General features: G+C 45.3%; 1 protein-coding gene across 6 annotated transcripts in view; it reads left to right on the top strand.

Moving 5' to 3' along the window:
- Positions 1-6,838: 6,838 nt before the first annotated feature.
- Positions 6,839-10,628, top strand: part of PAPPA (pappalysin 1) — a 310,893-nt gene continuing 307,103 nt past the window's right edge. For 4 of the 6 annotated variants that reach the window (XM_082470406.1, XM_082470404.1, XM_082470405.1 and 1 more), the window contains exon 1: positions 6,839-7,587. In XM_082470406.1, coding sequence (XP_082326532.1) covers positions 7,167-7,587 — 421 coding nt within the window. In that variant the 5' untranslated portion in view covers positions 6,839-7,166. The remainder of the gene's footprint in view (positions 7,588-10,628) is intronic. The other 2 variants (XM_082470408.1, XM_082470407.1) reach the window with 2 other exon arrangements.

Genomic DNA, 10,628 nt, shown 5'->3' with positions numbered 1-10,628 from the left:
GTCACAGATGTAGAAAACAAACTTATGGTTACCAAGGAGGAAAAGGGGGAAGGGATAAATTGGGAGATTGGGATTGACATATACACACTACTATATATAAAATAGGTAACTAATAAGGACCTACTGTATAGCACAGGGAACTCTACTCAATACTCTGTAATGGCCTATATGGGAAAAGAATCTAAAAAAGAGCGGATATATAAATATGTATAACTGATTCACTTTGCTGTACACCTGAAAGTAACACAGCATTGTAAATCAACTATACTCCAATAAAATTTAAAAAATAAATAAATAAAAGGCACATGCAAACGAATAGAAAACAACAACAACAACAAAAAGCAACAACAGAAAAGAATTTGAAGGACTCAAGCTGAGGTAAGATGAAAGAAGCAGGGCATTATTCTGGAAGTCACACGTAGGCAGGAGTTACAGAGGTTCCCAAAGAGTTCACCCAGTGTTCACTGATCTCCTATTCAGCATAAACCATAGGGAGTTAACCCCATGGGGGATCTCAAAAGGCAGAAAACTCAGGCTCATCTTTAAGAAGCTTAAGACCTGTCACAGAAAGCAAGACAAGGACATAAATCCAACAGTATAGGAGAGGAAACAAAGCTAAATAATCCTCTGGGAATGATTTATTTTAATATTTAATAAAGAATAATGTTATGGAGAAGGTGACATTTGCACTAGATTGGAGAAAAACACGTAGGTTAGAGTTTTGGTTTGGACATATATCTTCTAGCCAGGTGATTTGGGGTAAACTGCTCCCTTTTTCTGAACTTGGATTTCCTCATCTTTTAAAACAAGCAGAGCAAAACCAACCTAATTGAGTTGTGAGAATATGTACCCACAGGTCCATGAATGGCATACAGAAGGCACTCAACAAGTAATGCTATTCTTAATTGGTATAGATTGATCTCATCAGAAAGCATTGCTGGATTAGTTTCCCATGGAAAGGTCTTCACTGAACAACAATTAATTGCATGCCTTCAATCTCAGATGATATAAAATGTGGCCAATTGGACAGTGATTCTGCAACTTCTGGAAAAAACAGAGTTGAAAGCATTGTCCATTATGTGACTTAAGGCCTCTTCTCAAATAAGCCACAGGATACATTTGTCCTGGAATTAAGCGGAAGGGTTTATCACACATTTTATTTTCCATTCAACAAAAAAAGGTGAAACATACCGAATGAAGAAAACTCCCACCATTGCCCATTTCTGATTTCTCACAAAGCATCCTTTTCTGCAAGATTATGGAGATATTCTGATTCCAATTTTAAATGTACGAAGATTAAAGGTAGATTGGGGCAGGCACCCGCCAAGCAGTTAAGAATGTGGACTTTGAAGTGAGATAGACTTGGGTTCAAATGTCATAAAATCCAACCAACTTTACTGAGCCTCATTTTTTTTTTTTAATCAGCAAAATGGGAGTAAGAAAAGCTACAGATTGTAGTTTTGAGGATTAAATGAAATCATCTATGAAATCATCTAACCACTCAAGATAGTATCTTTCATAATAAATTCTAGGTAATTATTATTAGTGAAGAGAATAAAAGATAAAATTCTTAAAATTATATGTTTTTCTACAAATAGAAAAAAAATGCAGTGTCAAGCAGTGATCATCTTCAACTAAAATTCTCAGCTTAAGAAATGCCTTGGGCATCTGAGTTGAATAAAATGAAGCTCTTTGGTGTGCGTGAGCCGAAGGACCAGGGTTGGAGTCTAGAAGTTGCTGTTTCAGCTTCCTGGTCATAAATCTGCAGGAAGACTAGAAGAGAACTCCAGTTCATTCCAGGGCCACCACTCGGGGACACAAAAGTTTCAAAAACTAGAGAGGAAAGCATCTGGAGCTCACCAGCTGCACCTCCAGCCAGAGTGGTCCCTAACCCCCATCTAGCCATCCCCACCTCAGGCATGACAGTGTGATCATCAGTTCTCTTTTCTTTGTGGCTTTGTAGAACAGGCAATTATTAAATCCTGAGATTAATTTTCTTTTTCAGATGGAGCTTGGAGATGCTAAAAAAAAATACTCAGGGCTGAAAATAAAATTTATTTTTTAACATGATTTAAGAAGATAGAAGGATAGGCAGAAAACTGCTGAGCAATTCAGATAAATTAGGTTCAAACCTACCTCCTAGTTTTGTGAAAAGTTGAAACAGTACAGTGCCTGACACATAGCTGGTGCTCAGTGCAGACGAGTTGTTATTACTGCTGGCGTGATTCTTACAATTGTCAACTCTAGTTCATGTGTTAAATTAGCATAATTAAACTACTGTACGGGAGGAAGTAAAGAAGCTAATGTTTCTCCAGCACCCACTGACATATGTACTCGTCACTATGCAATAGGATACCCATCCCTATCGTCTCATTTAATCTCCCAGATAACCCCGTGAAATCTGTGAAAATGAAAAATGAGATTCAAAAGGTTAAGTGATTCTTCTTAGCCCCCAGAGCTAGAGCCCAGAGTGCTAGATCCAGATTGGCTGAGCTCTCTACTATTTATTTAGTCTCTGTGATTCAGGATTGTTTTTCTTTTTCTCCTGTAAAATGGGATGATTATCGGACTTCCTCTGTCAGCTTGTTCTGAGGATTAGATGGACTTATTCCTATAAAAAGCATTTAAATATTGCTTGGAACATAGTGCATACTCAATAAATGTAAGCTGTTATTAGAATTGTTCTTTAGCAAAGGTAAGATGTGAATCCAATTTCTTCTCCAAAGCCCACATTTCTTTTTAGTCACCGTCACATGGGCAGCCAGTGAACTTCAGTAAATCTGTCTGGGTGTCCACAGATGCATCATCTGGGGAAGGGGAGGCTGGCAAAATAAAGAAATTATGCATTTACTAAGAGCCTAATATGTTCATAGCACTGACCTTATTGGCATCATAGGAAGAACTAAAGAAGCATAGAGAAGCAAAAATATATACATACATACATCTACACATGTATATGGATTTACAAGTCTCTCTGTGTGTGTGTATGTGTGGGTGTGTGTGTATGTGTGGGTGTGTGTGTATTTTTTTTTTTTCCTGAACCAGCAGCTATAGTTATGTGCAAAGTGCTGGACTAGGCATTTGGGGAAACACAAATATGAATGCAACAGACTCTGTCCCACACGAAAAGGGAGACAAGCAGATAAATAATTAAGTGTGATAGTTGGCTTTGGGGCTGTGCCCAGAGAAATTCAGAGGAAGTTTTATGAGAGACCAGAGGAGGGAGCCCTTCAGGATGGTGGGGGAGGGGTGTGGTGATATAACTGTCCCTTGAAGATCCTTACCCTAGATGGGTTCTAATCTTGTAGGAAAAAAACATAAACAGGACACCAGGAACAAAGGAGGATCCTATCTAATCAAGTTCCAGATTCTACCAGACAGACCAATGCTTGCCTCGGAATTCTGAGGTAAGAATAATCCTTCTGGCTTGGAGTAAGAAATAGGTGGGGCTCAGACTATAGATGAAAGCTGACAAAAGCCTCAGGGGCCGTGAAATTTAGATCCTTGGAAAGGAGGAAAGGTTGCTCATTTAATGAGCTCCTCCAGCGTATCACAGAGCACAGCATGCTCAGGACAGCTCCGTGATAAGGTCACTGAGACCAGAGAAATCCAGTGACTTGCTGAAGGCCATAGGAACCCAGGACGGGGTGACTCTGAAATGCATACTTTGAAGCAGCCTCACTCATTCAAGCCCTTCCCAAACTTTACGACTCCACTTAGATATTGCCCTCCAAATTTCCAGTGAACCCTTATACCTCCTTGGCAAAAGGCCTTGCTTTTAGTTATTACCAAATAAAATGAATATTGAAGGAGTGTATCCTAAGAGTGGAGGAACAGTTCTTTTTGTTCTAAAAAGTAGTTTTTACAATGAAATTCCCCAGAAACAAGGGGCCTTTTGGGGGGGGTGGGAGGGAATTGACCAAATATGAGATGATTAGATGGGAATTATTGCCATATTCCAGTAATTAGGGGCTCCATTACATTTCAGATTTGGAAGTGATCTTAGGAATCTTCGACTCCTGATCTTTCCTTTTACACAGGAGCAAACTGAGGTCAAAGAATTCACAGTCAGGATTAGAACTCAAGTCTCCTAACTCTCAGTTGATTGCTCTTTGAGCACAAATGATGAAAGGAGATGGGCCAAATCCACGAGAGATTAAGGGATGGAGTAAAAGAGGGATGGCAGCATTTGATACATTATTTGTTATATATAAATAAATAAGAATGTCATGCATAAACCAATGATAAGGGTGGGTCATGAACCAAGGGTTACATTTCATCCAGTTCTATTCGCTCAGTTGAAAACAAACACATACATGCGTACATAGATACATACAGGCATAAAAGTAAGTGTGGATTCCAAGACAGGTGGGATAGAATAATAAATGTATGTTCCATGAAAAGACCAGTGAAAGGCTTTGCCAGTTGCTTCCAACGCATTTAGGGGCTGAGGTCCAGAAGCTCAAGGAGCAATGAGACTTGGATCTGTCCATTCCTTCCCATCATGCCTGCCACAGGACAGAAATGGTGACTTGGCCTCCCAGATTTTTGTTCGTCTTTGACAACAACAGTGGAATAAAATGGATTTATATAGCGTTTTTATAGTTTACAAAATATTATACCCCAAAGTGTATTTTAACCTCAAAACACATTTGTGAAACACATATCCCATTTTAAAGGTTCGGAAGTGCAGGGCTAACTAAGCGACTCACTCCGCTGATACATGGTGGAGTGAGTGGGACTTAGAACTATAAGTCCCGTGTTTTCACTCCTGGTGGGAGAGTTGACAAAGTCCCAAATGTCTAGGAATATTCAAAACTATTGTATAAAATGACTTAGAAGCCCTTGGAAGGAATACAGTTTCCAAATACCTAGTAGCCACAATTGAAGTGAATTAGTAGTCAGGTTCCAATCTCTATTGAGAAAACAGGGGGATTTTGCAGGATATAATATACGTAGTTCAATACAGGTCTTATTATTATTATTGAATGTCAATCTTATGACTTTTATAAGTGACTTGGAGTTGCAGAAAGTGAAAGATTTGCCTAGGCAAATTCCTCATCCATGGCATTATGCACCAAAGATCATCTTCTTTCAGCCAGTCTCTGGAAACATATTTAGGATATAATGCCATTTTCATTTTATAACTGGAGAAGCTGATTTCATACATTCTTAGTCTAAGACTATATGGCAAGTTCTTCCCAAACCAAGATCTGAATCTGGGATCTCCCGTCTTCAGAATGGTGCCATAATCCCTGCACACCACATTCCGGCTTTTATAGGGGATGTCTGAGTCATTCGCTCATTCTACAAATCCGCATACTTTCACCAACACATATTCTCCACCGGTGTTCACTCTCCCTGAAGCATGCAAGAATGACCCCAGCTCTCAGGCAGGATCTGGAGCAGCCCTGAGGACAGGAACACATACATGGGAGGAAAGTCGAGTTAATTCTTGCAGCTCACTATCTCCATGCAAACCTCACACAGCATATTTCTATCACTACATTATTTGAACAGACCTGTAACTAATAATTTGTAATCCACCACTGCTAACTCATTTTAACTTATTAAACACTTGGAAGGGAAAAACAAAAACAAAAAAAAAAGCAAAAAAAAAAAAAAAAAAAGAACTGTTTTGCCATAAGGGGGAGCCTTTGAGTTCTACAAAGAGGGGGAAAAAAAGAACAAAAATATATTACATATATGTCCCAGTTCAAAACAGATCTACAAAGCAGCCAATGGTTAGATCCTTACCTGTGACTTGAACAATGTCAGAGCACCTGAATTTCTTAGGTCAAAAAAGAAGGCAAAATAATAGGGTTTTTTTTTCATTTTTTATATAAAAATAAAATAATTTCTGACAACCAACAGAATTATTTTTAAGAGTATTCAGGAGTATTCAGAGACCTAGTTGTGCTGAGCGTAAAGCTTCGGGAAGGCAAATGCCTCAGAAAATGCCTTTCCTGGTTGCTTCTGATGGTTCCGTGAGGGCTTTGGGACAACATTTGGACTAGCTGAAGCCAGAAAGCACCCGGGGCTCAGAGAAGAGGGGCATGTTCATCATTGTATAACTTTAAGGGAATTCTGAGAGGGAAAAGGAGAAAGGGAGAAAAGGAGAGGGAAGGCAAGAGAAGGGAAAGAAGAAGGGAAAGAGGGAGAGAGAGAAAGAGACAGCATTACAACAAAATCTGAGAATCAAGTTTCAAGACTCTTTATGTGCTATAGAGAAGGATGAGGTTTACCAGCAAAGTGCAAAGGGGATCCTGAGAGAAGAGATAGATTTTTCTCCCGCCAGGAGGAAAAAAAAAGGGGGGGGGGGGAGAGTGAAGGAGGGAAAAAAGCAAGCAAACCAAAACAAAAACAGGAATGTGTGTTTTGAGCAGGAATGAGGAGAGCTGGGAGGACCATAAGGGGGTGTGTACAGAATTTCATTAAATTGTTACTTTAAGATTGTCTTCTTAAAAAAAAAAAAAGGAGGGGGTGGAGAAGCGGAGCGAAGGAGGCAAACGGGAAAGTGGAGGAAGGCTGGGTAGCTCGGCCTCTCCAAACTGATTGATTAGTCATGATCCCCGCAGTTTTAACTGGGACTCATTCAATTGGGAAGGTGGAGCGCTCGGGAGCAGATTAGCATACGCTTGTTTACTCATCTTCTGAGGGATTTTTCCCCCCTCTTTCCTTTCATTTTGTGAAGAAGGAGGGAGGGGAGGGGGGACGGGGGGGGGAGAAGGGGGCTGTGGCTTGTGTTATAAAGGACGCAAAAAATAAATAAATTAGAGCATCTTTTGGGGGGAGGGAATTCAGCGGATCAGTGTCTTAGAGGAGCTTTTTTTTTTTTTAAGAGCGAGAAATCATATAAAATAAAATGAAATAAAACAAGGAGGAAGGCAACCAGCTGTTAGAGGGGGGAAATAAGGCAGATAAAGGAGCGGGGAGAGAAATTAATTGCCAACCAGGAGGAGTTGGGCTGTATTTTTCAAAGGTGGGGGGAGTGGAGCACACACCTTGAGGAGGAAAGCGAGAAAGAAAAGAAAAAAGCAAGTGGACGGGGGGGCTCGCCCAAGAAGGGTGAAGAAGCGAAGAAAGTCGAGGCGCCGAGGCTCCTAAAGCTGGCAGCTCCGGGCGGCGGTGCAGGGGCGAAGGGGGGGCGGGGGGGACCGTCGGACATGCGGCTCTGGAGTTGGGTGCTGCGCCTGGGGCTGCTGAGCGCCGCGCTGGGCTGCGGGCTGGCCGAGCGCCCCCGCCGGGCCCGGAGAGACCCGCGGGCCGGCCGCCCCCCGCGCCCCGCCGCCGGCCCGGCCACCTGCGCCACCCGGGCGGCCCGCGGCCGCCGCGCCTCGCCGCCGCCGCCGCCGCCGCCGCCGCCGGGCGGTGCCTGGGAAGCCGTGCGCGTCCCCCGGCGGCGGCAGCAGCGGGAGACGAGGGGCGCCGCGGAGGAGCCGAGCCCGCCGAGCCGGGCGCTCTATTTCAGCGGGCGAGGCGAGCAGCTGCGCCTGCGGGCCGACCTCGAGCTGCCCCGGGACGCGTTCACGCTGCAAGTGTGGCTGCGAGCGGAGGGGGGCCAGAGCTCTCCGGCGGTGATCACAGGTAGGCGAGGGCGCCCAGGCGGGCGCTGCACCGGCCCTGCGGCCCCAGGGGCGCGCGGGTGCTTGGGCGCTGGTGGCGGGATCGTTGGGGGCTGGCGGGTGTGTCTGTGCGGGAGCCGCTGTGCCGGCGGCGCGGCGGCTCCGGGGCGAGCTGCGAGCCTCACTTTGCCCCATCTGCGGAATGGGCGCACTCGGAAGGCGTCTCCGCCTAGTCCCGCTGGAAGAGCGCAGGGAGCGCTCCCGGCCTCCCGGAGACCCGCAGTTGGTGAGGGCTGGTCCCCAGGGAGCCTCGTGCACGTGAACCGTGTTTTGGATGGTGAGAGGTACTGTCTCCGTTTGGGATGGAGGAATGACCCAGTTGGGATGCATGTGAAAAGTGGCTAGGGGACCGCTGATTTCTTTGGCTTTTTAATGGAGGTGACCCTCCCCCTTTACTTGGCCCCGTTACCCTGAAAGCCTACAAGGACAAGGTGGTTGTGATCGCCAGGACTTAGAAGTCCTCGAAGTGCCCCCAAAGTTGCTCTGTGGTTGCTGCCTGCCTCTGGGATTCACCCCCTTACCCCAGGCACACACAGACACGCGCACACACACTGCCATCCCATGTCCTCGCTTTCAAAGCCTGTCACTCGGGGCTGGGGTGAGACTTTGCTCACGCACACCCCGCCAGTCCTCCCCCGACTAGGCTGCGAAACGGGGCGCTTTTCTCATTTGGGACTTTTACGAGCCCGTAATGAATTTGAGTTCTCCCTCCTCACCCCCCCACCCCCCCCCCCGCCGCCCCCCGCCCAACAAACACACACACACACCGTTCTACAGCAAAGCCTGTAGTGAAACCGGACACTTTGGGAGGGTTGCAAACCTTAGAAATGCACCAACATCCATTTTTTCCCCCTCCTAATGAATCTGTGGCAATGCCTTTAATAAAACTGGGGGGCGGAGGGGGGCGGCGCTGGAGGAGAGAAGGAAAGTTTTGCCTCTTCTGGCTGGGAGATTCCCTTCCTGCACAAACAATCTTGCCATGTCCTAGGACGTCTCAAAGTGAGAGTAGGGGTTCCCCTTTCGCTGCAGCCAGGAAACGTGTGGAGGCGTTTTGCGATCCCACCCCCTTACACACACTTTCTTAGAAGGGAAAGCTCTGAGTTCTTCCGGCAGTCCGCTTCTTTCTATCTTGGCGTGGACTTTCTCAACCGTTGCGCTAACTCTGTCCTATTTACATAAAGTCCATTTAGAGGACCCAAACTCCGCTGCTATACCAAGAATATGCCCCCAAAGCTCCCACTCTCCCGCTACCAAGCCGAGAGCTAGAAAGTGACTTTCCCCCATACCTGACGTCATCACATGCTGCTTTTTTTTTTCTTTTTTTTTTTTTTTACCCCCCACCCAACCCAGGAAGGAGAGGGAAACTGAGCTTATTCACTTTTAGCCCTCAAGCCCTAGTCAGCCAGAGGGGGTTATAATGTAGAGTAGAGGGGAGACGTTATTCATAATAATAATGATGATGATTATAATTCAGGGCTGTGGTATGTTTACTTCTGTTTCGGAACATAGGAAAAACACAGAGCCTGCAGATTGGAGGGTTTTTTTGTTTGTTTGTTTTAAATGAGTAGATCTGATTTTTCCTAGTCTTTACCTGTCATACCAGTGATTTGGAAGGCTTCTCCTCCAGAGAGGAGAGTGCAGGGTTATATAGGTATCATCAATGAAAAGGTAGTAAATACATTTTTTCAAAAAAAAAAAATATAGCACCTGGGATTCCACAGGAGCCTGCTTTATAAATGTCTGTAATTCAGACAAGGAGCCTCTCTTCACACACGCTCTTTTGAGGACTCGTTCGCTCTCGCACACAAAGATTGTGCAGTAAAATCCTTTAATTGGATGGGGGACGTTACGTTATTATTGCTTGTATAAAATGCCTGGTCCATTTTATGTGTGGAAATAACATTCCTCTCAAAACGAGGAAAAAAAAAAAAAGTCACTGCTGCCGTGTAGCACCAGAAAGCTCAGAGCTTTTCTCCCGAGGATTCTGGTGGATTTTTTTTTTTCCCCTCCCCTAGTTGAGTCTGAGCCAGATTTGCGGTGTGTAAACACCTGGCCTTGAGCCAGAAAAGACTCATTCTGCGTATCCTCCACACGGTACAGACTGTTGGACTAAAAAGAACCTGCTTCTCCTTGAATTAAAAAGCAAACAAACAGAGGTTCTTTGCAGAAGCACTTTTTCAGCTCCTTCCTTCGTGTAAGTTCAGGCTGGGAGAGGCCGGGCCGAGGTGGGCAGTTTGGATGCCGGTGCCAAACCGTGTCCTCCCGCTGCGACCTCGGGTGCCCAGTTTGCTGCCTGACCTCTGCTGGCTCTCTCTGGCTGGGCGTCACCACTTTCGTAGGAATCCCTGGTCACCTATCTTGAGAGAGCAGGCATCTCTCAGCAGGGACCGCGCTGCTATTTCAGGCAGAGGGTTGCTGCCTTGCTGTCAGGCCAGGCTGCCTTACATCACTCTTTGCTGCAGGATTCAATTGGGTTTCGTAAAGGTCTAATTTTATGGTGCTGTTAACCGGGTTTGTCGTCTGGCAGAGGCAGGCCTTGCCGCTCCTGGTAGGCGGGCTATGCTCCCAGATCCGCCTGGGATGCTATTTCTGCCCCGGTTCAAACTTCACTGACACCAGTTCAGACAGGCGCTTGGAGAGGCAAAGGGAAGGAGTGAAGGAGCAGTTTGCTTCTGAAGCTCAGAAAACATGCCTTTTATTTTTTCCAAAAGGGAAGAAGAGAAATATATATAAATACATATATATATATATATATATATATTAATAAATAAAAATGGGAAGGCTTATGCAGGCATAAACAAAGCTAAAGTGAGAAAGTGCCTGTGTGCAGGAGTCTGAGGGTTGAAGAGCCCACCAGCGATGGATGGTCTGAGGGTTGAAGAGTCCCTTTAAGGCGATTGTGAAGAGGGTCCTTGGAGGTTACCCAGGCCAGTTCTTCTCTCTTTGGCCGAATAGGGAGACAGAGACGCGGAGAGGGAAGGGATGTGTGCTGGATGGCACAGC

Source organism: Balaenoptera physalus (genome assembly GCF_965194825.1).
Source record: "Balaenoptera physalus genome assembly, chromosome: 7".
Classification (NCBI taxonomy): Eukaryota; Metazoa; Chordata; class Mammalia; order Artiodactyla; family Balaenopteridae; genus Balaenoptera; species Balaenoptera physalus.
This window is presented reverse-complemented; position numbering and strand designations above follow the sequence as displayed.